The sequence below is a fragment of the Podarcis raffonei genome, chromosome 6 (assembly GCF_027172205.1).
Source record: "Podarcis raffonei isolate rPodRaf1 chromosome 6, rPodRaf1.pri, whole genome shotgun sequence".
Taxonomy (NCBI): domain Eukaryota; kingdom Metazoa; phylum Chordata; class Lepidosauria; order Squamata; family Lacertidae; genus Podarcis; species Podarcis raffonei.
In genome coordinates this window covers 35389211-35401203 of record NC_070607.1, presented here as the reverse complement: position 1 = coordinate 35401203, position 11993 = coordinate 35389211, and the positions used below count along the sequence as shown (strand labels likewise).

Sequence of the window (11993 nt, the reverse complement as noted above, 5' to 3'; positions counted from 1 at the left end):
CAGAGAAGTGTGAATTCCAAAGTATTATTATGCTAGTTCATAAATATGTATGTGTGTCAGGAAGGTGTGAATTCAGTTAGTTTGCTTTAAAATGTAGACCAGATTATTTCCACGCCCCCGTGTGCTTTTAGGAGTAGAAAATGATAAAAGGGGAGAATAAGAATAGTTTGTGGAATTTACTCAGATGAAGCAAGGTTGGGAAGGATACCACTTCAAACTCTCCCTGCCCATGCGCCCATATTATTCAATGATTTCAAATCTTCCTTAAAGACAACAAAGAAGTTTTATGCCAAAGAGGTTCCCATGCCTTAGCACCAGCAACAATACAGGTCCAGCTGTTAAATTTTATTCTAAAACAATTGTTTTCTGATTCAAAAACTATTTGGATGAAAAATTGGGGGCACATTAATTGAAGATTCAAAAACTATTTGGATGAAAAATTGGGGGCACATTAATTGAAGATCTACAGGTCTGGGGGGATCTGGGTGTGTGGTGCAAATAATTTATTTGTGGTGATGTGGATATAAAATGATCTGACTTTCTTTCTGTGGCATTTAAATTTAATAATTATTTTCATATTTTAATATGCATGTGCCAGAAATGTTGTTAAAATCTGTCTTTTTCTATGGGACATATAATCTGTTTTTTGAAAAAAGGAAGTGTCCACCCTGTGCTGCATTTCCCATGCAACATCTAGCTTTATTTAAGCCATTAGTAGCTTGACCAGTTACAGAAATCCACATTCTGTTGAGCAAAACACAATGAAGACACCGAATAAACCACATATTGGAACACAGAAAAACCTGTATCCATTAATACCACCAGTTCCCGCACAGGTCCAGGACACTATTTGGGAAATGTTAACTTCCACAGTGGCTCTCAGTTTCCCTCAGATTGTTCTGTTATTTCTTAGCAAGGCAAAGATCCAACACAATCAAATTTCTTCTAGTCATTAATACTACTTCTTAGAGACACACACATTAGAAGCCATGGTATGGAGCCAGGGATTATGCAGACCACAATTTTATTGCTCATTATCCAGTATTGACAAAGAATGCTTGGAATGCAAGTGGGGATGTACAACAACCTTACCCAAAAAACAAAGTGTTGGGTAGAAGACACGTCAAGGGTTAGCTTATCAATGAAATCTATCACATTTAGAACATTGTCATATGAAAGATATACTTCTGATGGCCAAGGATGAATGGCTCAAAGAGCAAAGCACAACCTAAAGATCTAATGGGCACTAATAATATATGACAAAAATGTGAATATCTCCTTCTGAGAGGTCTGGCACTGTGGTAGCAGTAGGAATCCCAGATTTTGTTTGCAAAGTATGTCACAGACCATCTTCACCAAACTAAAGCAGGCCAGATTCACCATATCCATAACCACTATAAAGAAATTAACCAGGCCATGAAGGCATTCAAACAGCAGTCTGTTCCTTTTTCACTATGGGCACTCCTTATGTAGTTCATGACAACATATCTAATATCTTTTCTGTTCCACTATTTCATACACTTTCCTTTTTCCCAATTGTTACTTAAAATTACAGTGAATTGTGGAAATGGAACATTTGTACATTTAGATATAGCTGGTTACTGATTTTAAAAAATGAACAACATGTATCAAATTATTTATAAATATATCTAAATTTTGTTATTTCTTCATGCTGTCTGGTCTTTGACAGGAATAAAGATTGATTGATTATTTCTTCATGACACAAATAGCAGCTGGTATTTTTTGCAGAATGCTGTATCTGGTCAGTCTCTTGTAGATGGATTTTTAAAAATCTCCAATAATTCACATAAACAGTTCTCTTTGGTGTTATTAGGTATGACTTTGATTTTCTATACATTTCAGACACTTTTTCACCATGGACAGATCCCATATTCACATATCCATTTTTCATGTCCAGGTAAGATTCTCTTGAAACAAAGAGAGAGGGAAATTATTCATGAATACTGTCTTTGTATTATTTTAAAAACATGTTTAATAACAAGCTGTGGAGTAGACTATAAATAAACTGGTAGATTGGAATAGAAAACATTGAAAGACAGGTGTCAAAATGTAACAATTCATTATGGCTCTCTGTAACAGCAAACAATAACTCACAACAGTTGAAACTAAGCATGGCACAAACAATGAAATCTAGCTTCAGAATACATCAGTTTAGCTTCACCTTAGAGACAGAAAATGAGAAGGGCTGGGAATATATTCTGTTGCTGCTCTACAGGAAAAAAGCAACAATAATTAGTTCACAGAAGAAGTATGCTGGCTTATGTTTGAAAGAGGGGGGTTTATGAAGCACAGTCTCCACAAAAACAGTGGGAATTGGTTTGACCACTGCCATTTTATTCGGATACTGGATACATTTGATAGAAGTACCAAAAAAAAAAAAGAGAGAGAGAGAGAGAACTGGCCAGTCAGTAGGGGCTCCTTTAACAGAGATCTTGCAGGATTGCTTTAGATGCCTCTTAATGAAACTGATTCATTTGCCCCCAAATAATTATTTGACTCAAAATATTGTCAGCCTCAACAGCCTGTTCCCAGAATTTTTTGTGTGCTCTTCTCTTTTGCTCATACCCTGATAAAGACCTTTATAATATATGGGTCTGTCCCTTTCTTTAGATGCAGAGAAATGGATAAGAAGAAGTGGCAGTCACCAACTTCCAATAAGGTTGAACATGAAAAGTTCTTTATCAGGACTACAAGCCCAGGAATAAGAGAGGGGGAAATAATCTTCTGCGTAGATAAAATACTTGCAGAAATGGCACGGGTGCAAAATGTGTAGGAAATTCTGCAGAGATTGAGATACCCAGGAGACATATGCTTTTTAGAATTGTATTTCGTGACAATAATTAGAATTTGTGTAGCTGAGTGGCAGGGAGGTAAAGGACTAGTGTCTAAAAATCTGAAATGTAAGTAACAGTTTTATTCAATTAATAGCAAAAAAGAAAAGAAAGTGCTAATTATGAGCTGCCAACAAGACTAGTGGGGCAGCCATAGCAAAATAGCAATATGGATGTTATGGGGACAAATCTTTTTTAATATTAAATATTCAAATCATTATGACAGTACAAGGTGTGTTTAAGAATAGAAATTAGGGATGGAAGCATCTGTCAATTTTGGTTATCTTAAGTTACTAATTTTTCCAGTCCTAAATTTATTTCTCCACATTTCTGCAGCAATTTGCAATGAAATAAACCTCTCACAATAATTATCAGCATATTAGTGTGAATTTCTCATAATAAACACATTTTCATATGCAGTTTTGAGGAATGCAGACATTTTTTGCAAGAAATTTCCCCTAATATAATGCTTTATATATGTAATTTTCAACTTTTAAGGCACACTTTCCCCTACTTATGTGCATTTTTGCAAATGTTGGTTGGGGAACCAATTGCTAAATTTGGATAGGTGCAAATTCCAAAGGATAACAGTGTTTCTGTTTGCAATGTTTCAGAAAGTGTGTATTTGATAGATTATTAGGCTCTAGATATGCACTGAATAAAATTTCTCCTCCATCCCTAGTAGAAAATAATGCAAAAAGCTACTAGCAATTGTATGTGGAAAATGTTGGAAAACAAATCAGAAGAAAGGTTAAAGGAAAGCATTCATTTAACAAAGATATTTGATTGTAAATTTTATAAGAGACTAGAACAGTAAAAAGGTCTACGCTACACAACTTTCTCCAAAGGAGAGCAAGGCACTTATTGTGGGAGAGTGGATTTCTTTTTTTCCTTTTTTAAAGGAAGCAGTTTCCTTGATTTAAAAATACCCATAGCAATCAAAATATGTGTACTGGGGAGAACCATTAGGAGCATCAGCACAGTCTTTCAAATGCTTGTTGGAATAAATGGGCCAACGATTTCTGAAGAAAAATGGGCATGGATTTGTCTGAGGAAAGAGATTGTTCCAACTCTGCTCTATCTTGTAATCTTCTCCCTGTTAATAGGATAGGTGTCCCACAAGTTGAAGCAGATGGGCTATAAGAGAGCAAGTCCAGCCTGAGTCCATGTTGGTGGTGGGGACCCAGTGTAAATTAGCACAAGAGCTTTCAAATATAGGCAACTCCCCATTTACGCCCATTCAAGCACGTACGACCACGCTGGTGTGCATCCCCACGAACCCAGAAATGGCATGAAAAGGGGAAAAATGGCACAAAGACAGTGTCCAGAAATCTCACGAGCTTTTGCAAGAGTAATCCCACAAGCCCTTGCACCGACCTTTGAGGCCTGTGCAGTGTTGGGAGTCTGAGCAAGGAGGACTTGGGAGAGCGAATGTGGTGTTTGCAGGCTTTTTCAATGGTATTCCCAATAAACACGGTTTCACTTAAACACAAGGTGCCTCAGAATGTAACCCCCGCGTAATGGAGAGCTGCCTGTAAGAAGTTGCCATTTCCTTTGGAAATGTGAAACAACACATATAAAACTAACATTAAAGTCTACGTCTGTTTCTTCTGATGAGAGACAATGATAAGTAACAAGAAAGTGTCACTGTTTTTCTTACATCATAAATGTGCAATGCAAGAAACTGTTAGTTGCATGAATGGTGTCACATGTAGTTTGGCCCCAGTTCTCTTAAAAGCTACTGTGTGTCTCCAGTGTCAGACGTAACAGCTAAAGTAAAAGAAAACCTCATCCCAACTTCTGTAACTGAGCTGGGAGGAGCAAGTAAAGACTCCACACCTCTTCTAGCAACTGCCCAAGTCTGCTCTCCCTGGGCTCAATACACATGGAGAAATATATATACAAAGAATTAAAGTAGAATCAACTAGAAGCATAATTAATTACACATAGGAAAGCAGCTAATGAAACTAATCAAAGTACACAGCGTGTTAATGAAAGTTAGCAGCTGGGACCAAATTATTGCATTAAGGCATAGCCAGAGAGCAACTGAAAATACATTCTATCGAGAGCTAATGGCTTATGGCATTGTTGTATATACAGTTACGAAGGAATCACTGAGGCAAAGCTCCAGCAGTCCTGTCTGCAATAAGTGTAGTCAACATGTTTAATTGCACTCATGCTACTTGGCTACATTAACAACCAGTGAATTCTTCCCCAATTATTTTTATATGGCATTGAATAATTTAATTTTAAAGCTAAATACAGAGGTAATTGTATGTACGCTTGAAATGTTTGCCACTTAAAAGTCAACATTTGCAAACAATTAGCACAACAGGCTACAGCTGTTTTCTTTCTCACGTGGATATACTGAAATACTTCAAATGTTGTAGTCGATCTGCTCATCAAATTGTCTTTTTCTGGCTTGTGTTTCAAAATCATTACCAACAGAAACAGATTCCAAACCTGTAAGACAACGAAGCTTCATCTAGATCATTCAAAGAACCAGTTGCAATTGGTCTTCTTTCCACTTGCCATATTATACACCTTACCATCTTAGCCATCGTACTCTATGACGGGCACTGCAGTGCCAGAACTGCCAATCACGGGCAAGGAGTACAGCGCCATCTGTCTGGGTTGCTTGATGGCTTCAACCTTTGCCTTGGCTTGCCTGTATCTCTCTCTCGCCATTTCATGGGCCACACAGTTCCTAAACTGTTTTTCATCTGTGTTTTGTCTTTGCATCATATCTTGCCTGGAGGAGGGAAAAAGAAGCCTCATCACCACTTCTAAACTGCTCTTGTCTGTCCTTGAGTCAAAAACCCAAATCTTGACTCTGTTCCTCCCCCCCCCCCCATCTACACATTCTATAGAATAATATGGCACTTGGCAACATACCTAAGTTCAATGTGTGTTTGTTTTTTCACTTCTTCACTTAAAGAAACAGGCCACATTGAAACTATCACACCATCTTTATAAGTGTTGGGCAATAAATGTGAGACACAAGCAAGCACACAACAGAGCACACCACAGCTTTTCGCTCCCAGTCTCAAAAAGTCTTTTCTAAACTCTGGTAGTTTAGTGGATGCAATATGCCTTGGGTGCACTGTTACAATTTTCCAACGAGATTCCATTCCAACCAGTCTTTTCCTGTGCCTTTCAGTTGCCTTTTAAAGGCAATGGTCCCAAGGCACGATGCAGCCACCATGCTGAAGCAAAGCATATACAGTGGTACCTCGGGTTCAGTACTTAATTCGTTCCGGAGGTCCGTTCTTAACCTCAAACTGTTCTTAATCTGAAGCACCACTTTAGCTAATGGGGCCTCCTGCTGCCGCCGCGCTGCCAAAGCACGATTTCTGTTCTTATCCTGAAGCAAAGTTCTTAACCCGAGATATTATTTCTGAGTTAGCGGAGTCTGTAACCTGAAGCGTATGTAACCCGAGGTACCACTGTATGAATCTAGTCAATACTTGGATGGGAGGCTGCCTATGTAGGCCACCTTGAGTTCCTCGAAGGAAGAAAGGAGGGATAAAAATGCACTACATAAATTTAGGGGGTGGGAACTGGAGAAATGCTACTATGGATGAGCTGTGTCTCATTCTGTGTCATGTATGGTGCCATAAAATGAGACTTTTTAAATTTAAAAAAATGTGAAACATCCATAGGCATAACAATCTTTTGTAGAAAGATACATAAAAGTGAAATATATTGAATGAGAAACTATATCAATCAAGAGTGAAACTGATGCCTCAATCCACCCTTTGCTTCACTATTAAATTGTAATCAGCTATGCAAAGATATAACAATAGCATTCAGTTAATTAAATTCACCTTTATGGTCTTACGCTTGATTTTTAATTTGATACACGACATCAGCGTTCTATTAACTTTCTTTCCCCAAAGTAACAATAAATGCAGGCGAGGCTAGGTACTAACTTAATGCGTTCTCTACAAAATAACCAGCAAATAAAGAAATCTAACTATTGTGCATGTTTCCTATCACTAAGGAACAAGAAGATGCAGGGTGTGTGGAGAAAAAAGTGTGCCAGTTCGTATTGCATTTTAGCAAAAGATCACCTACCGACTTATTGCACAAGAACTCCAAAACAACTTTAATTGTGCAACCTGAATTTGCCAGTATGTGACTGAATCCTACTTGAAAACAGTGACAGTCTGGAAGCGCCCTGAGTCAGTTTGTTGGATAGAACTGCAAGTACTCTGACATTAGAAAGTGGCTGTGTCCAAACTGTGGCATTCATGTGTAAGTGGGTTGCTGTTTCTGTGTGTGTGTTTCAGAACCTTCATCCACGCTTGAGCGTTTTCAATTGTGTGCTTCTGAAATCGACCTCATTGTTTCCTGTCCATAACAGTGGTGGTGCTTCATGGGATACAACTGTGCTGTTAATTGATTCCTTCCATTGATAAGAACTTCTCTACTCACCATAAGATCTGGAAACCAGAGATCTCATGTGAGCTTGTGCACAGGTGCATGCACTGCTTAACGTACTTTATTTTTGGAATACAAGTTTTCCAACATGCCAGATTTGCACAAAAGTGCACACACACACACACAAGTGTATGTCTGTCTTGAGGGAATGACTGCAGGTATTTGTTTAGCTATGCAAGTACAGCTTAAAAAAGGAATAAAAACACAAATAGGCCAGATTTGTACAAAAAAAAGCAGTCAGAAAAATAAATAAATGTGCATTGCTCCAAGCCAGGCAAGGATTTAGAGTCACTCACATGAAAGGCTGCTCCTTCCTTTCATTCCCATTTCCTGCCTCCTCTACCTGCAGAGACAAATCTAATTTTCATTTTACTATAGCTGCTCTATACAGGAGCAGTTCTGCAAAAGAGCTTATTGTAAAATAAAAATACCGCAAATGCACCTTCAGGAACAGCCAATGCAACAGAGCTGCATCTTTCCTTTGGGCTGATGAAAACAAAATGGAAGCAAGGGGTATGGCAATAAGACCGCACCCAGCAATCTGTCAGCACACATGTAAAAGAAGCCGACCCATGAAATGTGCTTCAGTGGCTTCACAACTGAGTAACATACATTTTTATATTGCATTTTCTTCCCTTATCCAATTATCTGTGGATCAGAAATATCCCCATTCAGCATAGGGAAAGTATAGACCCCCCTTTGATGAGGAGAATGTTGTGCAGGTGCCATGAAAAATAAAATATAGAGACACTGAACTCTGGTGTGGATTAACTCAGAGGAAGGGTGAGTGGCTCATGCTTCTGTTTCCTTTGGCTCTATTGTTGTAATACATGACATGGTATTCTGACAGCTCTACCAGGGGAATATCTGAGGTTTCCAAATTCCATGTTAAAACAGAAGTAGGGAAACAGAAAACACAAGTCACTCAAATTTCCTCTTTCCAAACTACTTTTGAAAAACACACACTTGCTTTAGGTTTGTATTCCTTTCAAAATAAAGAAAAACAATGTTATATCACAGCTGCTAGTAAATGCAATTAGGTGATGTCAAGAATTCTTGCATACTACATATGGCTTTTTGATAAAATATATTATTTGCTACATCCAAGCCTTCATGTTCAAGGCTTCCTAAAGCTTATCTAAGGGGTACAACCATGACTTGATAAGATAGTATTCCTAGCTAGATATTCATTTTGTACAAAAGGGGGGGGGGAATCTAGGCCAAGAATATTATCAGTAGTACTATAAATTTCAGCAGAAACTTGGCATGTTGAAAAAAGTAGAGCAAGATTTAACTAAAATAAATAATTTCAAAATAAATTAATTTGGTATAGACCTGAACACATAGTGCATGTTGTAAAGATACCCACACTGCCTTGAACTGCTTTTGAAATGAATACTTTCGCCCTGTCAAAATCAATATTGAGGAACATTCCTTAGGATTTTTTTTTTTTTACTAGAATGCTCATCCTATATCCATGACATAGAGAATGCCAAATAAGGACCCATCAGATTCCCATGCGAATGCCACTTTATGAAACATATCAGTTGAGAACTCTGGGTTTCAACACTGTGACGCTGTTTTCTAATAATAATTTAATTTGTCACCAAAAGACACAGTGATAGTCATTTAAGACAGCTTTAAAAATAATTACAGAACAATCCAACCTCTCTTACAGGAGGCTGTGGGGAGGGCTGGAATGGGTGGAGTCCCTCTGCCTTGGTTTCTTAGCTAAGCCTCTGAGTGCATGGTCAGGCCATCAACAAGATGCCTGCTCATGTTGATAACCAATGGAAGATGCTGATAACCAATGGAAAGCCCTGAAGCGGGGCATTCTGGAGGAGTGGCTGGGCTGGCCCAGGTTCCATTGGATCCTAAGGAAGTTCCACTTCAACCATGGTTGGCGCAGAAATCTGCCTGCCTCTCCCACCTTCTGGCCTAGGAGCTGCATGTGTCAGGGATGCAGGGGAAGGTTTGAATTGCGACCTTAGACAAATCCACGCAGGATAAGGGTACCGATGGCTAGATATCACCTTTCAGGATCAGAAACAGCATGCTTCTGAATATGATTTGCTGGGGAACAACAGCAGGAGAAGGCTACTGCACTCATGTCCTGATTGCCAGCTTCCCATAGGCATCTTGCTGGACTAAATAGATCTTTGGTCTCACCTAGAAGGTCTCTTCTTGAGCACTTGTCAGAATAAGAATGAAGAGCTTTCCATTATCTTTTATGGAGAAACTTAAAGTGAGGTGATAACGTTAAGGTGGGAGAAAATATTCTCCTCAGTCATGGAGGGCAGTATCATGTGACTTGAAAGCTAGGCTTTTCTTCCACCTCAACACCTTTGCTTTCCTACATAAAACTAAAAAGCTTCCATTGATTTCTGTGAGAGAAAGTAAAGGTATTACAGCTAAGGGCTCAGTTTAGGTAAGGGTAAATCCTATCAGCTTATCCAGATGCTGTTGAGTGCAGTATCATGGGAGGGGGCAAGATCTGTTTTTATCTCAACTTCTAGAGATAAACTTCTCCATCTCTCTAGGGGAAAAGAACAGTTTGGGGTATGCGTGCTGTGAAGGTGTTTATATATGTATGTATTGCACACATACTTCCTAAATGTGACAGTTTCCAGAAGGTCTAGCTCATAAAAACTTATCCATAACAACAACACCTAATTTGTGGGTGCCTGGCCCATTCATGGGGAATTTTGTGGGTGCTCGGGCACCCAGGGCCCCAGGGAGTTGGCGCCTACGTAGTGGATGATTTACATAGGAGTTTGCCCTTCCACTCACATCAGTGAGAGGGGTCCTGGATCATGTCTCTTCATCATGTCCCATAGATGAAGCTGTGGGACTCCCTTATCCCTGGAGATTAATATGACCTCAATTGCATTTATTTGTTTTAAAAATAAAGACCAAGTGAAAATTCACTGGCTAGCTTGTGAATCACTACCCCCTTGGTTTTAAAAGTTTGACTATTGTCTGTGCTTCTCTCTTGTTAATATTGCAACTGGGATATATATATATATAGATATAGATATAGATATAGATATAGATATAGATATAGATATAGATATAGATATAGATATAGATATTATATATATTAGCCACTTTAGGCATCTTGGACAATGACACAGAAAATCAGGATATAAATATTTATTTATTGGGGGTTCCAGTTTTCCACAAGAACTATCCTTGAAGACTATCTATAAATTTGTGAAAACTTCAAAGCTTTATGTGCAGTGAATACTTAAGAAAAGCAAACTTACCTCTCCTCACGGAAATTTTCGAACATCTCTCTTCGCTGCTTCTGTTCTTCTATAATTCCTCTAACTACAACTTTTCGTTCTTTCACAAATTCTTCATTCTTCCTCCATCCATCCATTCTTAATAAGCCATTTGTCAAAGAAAGATGTTGAGTGCTGAAGCGCTGAACAAATGTATTTTCAAATGTCTTTTTCTTCTTGATGTTTACAAAATTGGTATAGTTTTGCCTCAGTTTATTAATTGACTTTGATCTTTTGTTCTTCTGCTCTTCCAGAGTATCTTTAGTCATGAGCTTTCCCTCTTCGTTTTCCATCTGAACTTTCTCCATTTTATTTTCCTGTAAACGATGGATGTAGTCTGTAACTTCACATTTAATAATCTGCATCCGCATGACATGCCGCTCCTTTTTAAGCTCAACATCCAACTTTTGACTTTCCAAGTATGCTTTATCAATAGCACACAAGGGGCGAAGTCTGACAGCTCCAAATGCTTTAGCAAAGGTCCTCTTATCTATGCTCACTGGCTCATGAATAGGCTTAGTTGGAGTTATAGGCTGCATGAAGTAACGCAAGTCATGTACAGCGTCAAAAATTTCTTTGTCTCTCTCTCGACACGATTGCAGCTCATCATGCAATGAATAAAAATGCATTCTACGTATGGAAAGCCTGAATTTCATTGCCATCTCATCAGATTTCACTTCAGGTTCCTTCCAGCCCAAGTGCTCTGAACATAAAACAGTTCAACAATTACATTAGTATTTCCCCAAATATTTTCAATGTATTAAAGTTTTCATTAACAAAGTTACAATATAGCATTTTAAAATAAAGAAGCAAATCCCATCCAAAGAACCAAATAATGGAAAGTCTATAAAATTCTTCCAACTGCTTCAGGGACATACTTATGAGGCTTGCAAAGATGGAACCCTGGATAAATGGCTATCCTTGCACTAGTTCCAGGTTTCTCAAACTTGGGTCTCCAGCTGGTTTTGGACTACGACTCCCATCATCCTTAGCAGCAGGACCATTGGTCAGAGATGATGGGAATTGTAGTCCCAAAACAGCTGGCGAACCAAGTTTGGAAAACCCTGCACTAGTTCTTTGCTTGCCCAAACCAGCTGTGCCCTTCAAGGCCTACCATATATCCCCACTAACCCTTGACAACAGCTTATCCTAGAATACGATGGTACTTTTTTCATCTTCTCCAACCTTGCCATAGAGTGAAATGTTTCTTCCACTCATTTTAGCCAGTAGCTACCCCACACCCCTCAATTGTTCATTTGCTAGGTTCAAATGTGCATGAGAAAGTTGCATGCTCAAGAGAGGGAGGAAGCAGTAACAGAAGAAGATATATTCTCCCGTCCCCCTATTAAATAAGACTTTCATTCAACATTAGGTACAATATACAGAGGTGACAGATTTACAGCCTAATAAAGAC

At 38.6% G+C, this 11993-nt stretch overlaps 1 protein-coding gene across 9 annotated transcripts in view; it reads right to left on the bottom strand.

The window, feature by feature from the left end:
• Nucleotides 1-1007: 1007 nt before the first annotated feature.
• The window catches only part of LRRIQ3 (leucine rich repeats and IQ motif containing 3), a 45840-nt gene continuing 34854 nt past the window's right edge, over nucleotides 1008-11993 (bottom strand). For 7 of the 9 annotated variants that reach the window (XM_053392057.1, XM_053392052.1, XM_053392051.1 and 4 more), the window contains 3 exons: nucleotides 10562-11282; nucleotides 5402-5604; nucleotides 1008-1928 (listed from right to left, as the gene is read on the bottom strand). In XM_053392057.1, coding sequence (XP_053248032.1) covers nucleotides 5406-5604; nucleotides 10562-11282 — 920 coding nt within the window. In that variant the 3' untranslated portion in view covers nucleotides 1008-1928; nucleotides 5402-5405. Of the gene's footprint in view, nucleotides 1929-5059; nucleotides 5316-5401; nucleotides 5605-10561; nucleotides 11283-11993 lie in introns of those variants that run through there. The other 2 variants (XR_008331009.1, XM_053392055.1) reach the window with 2 other exon arrangements.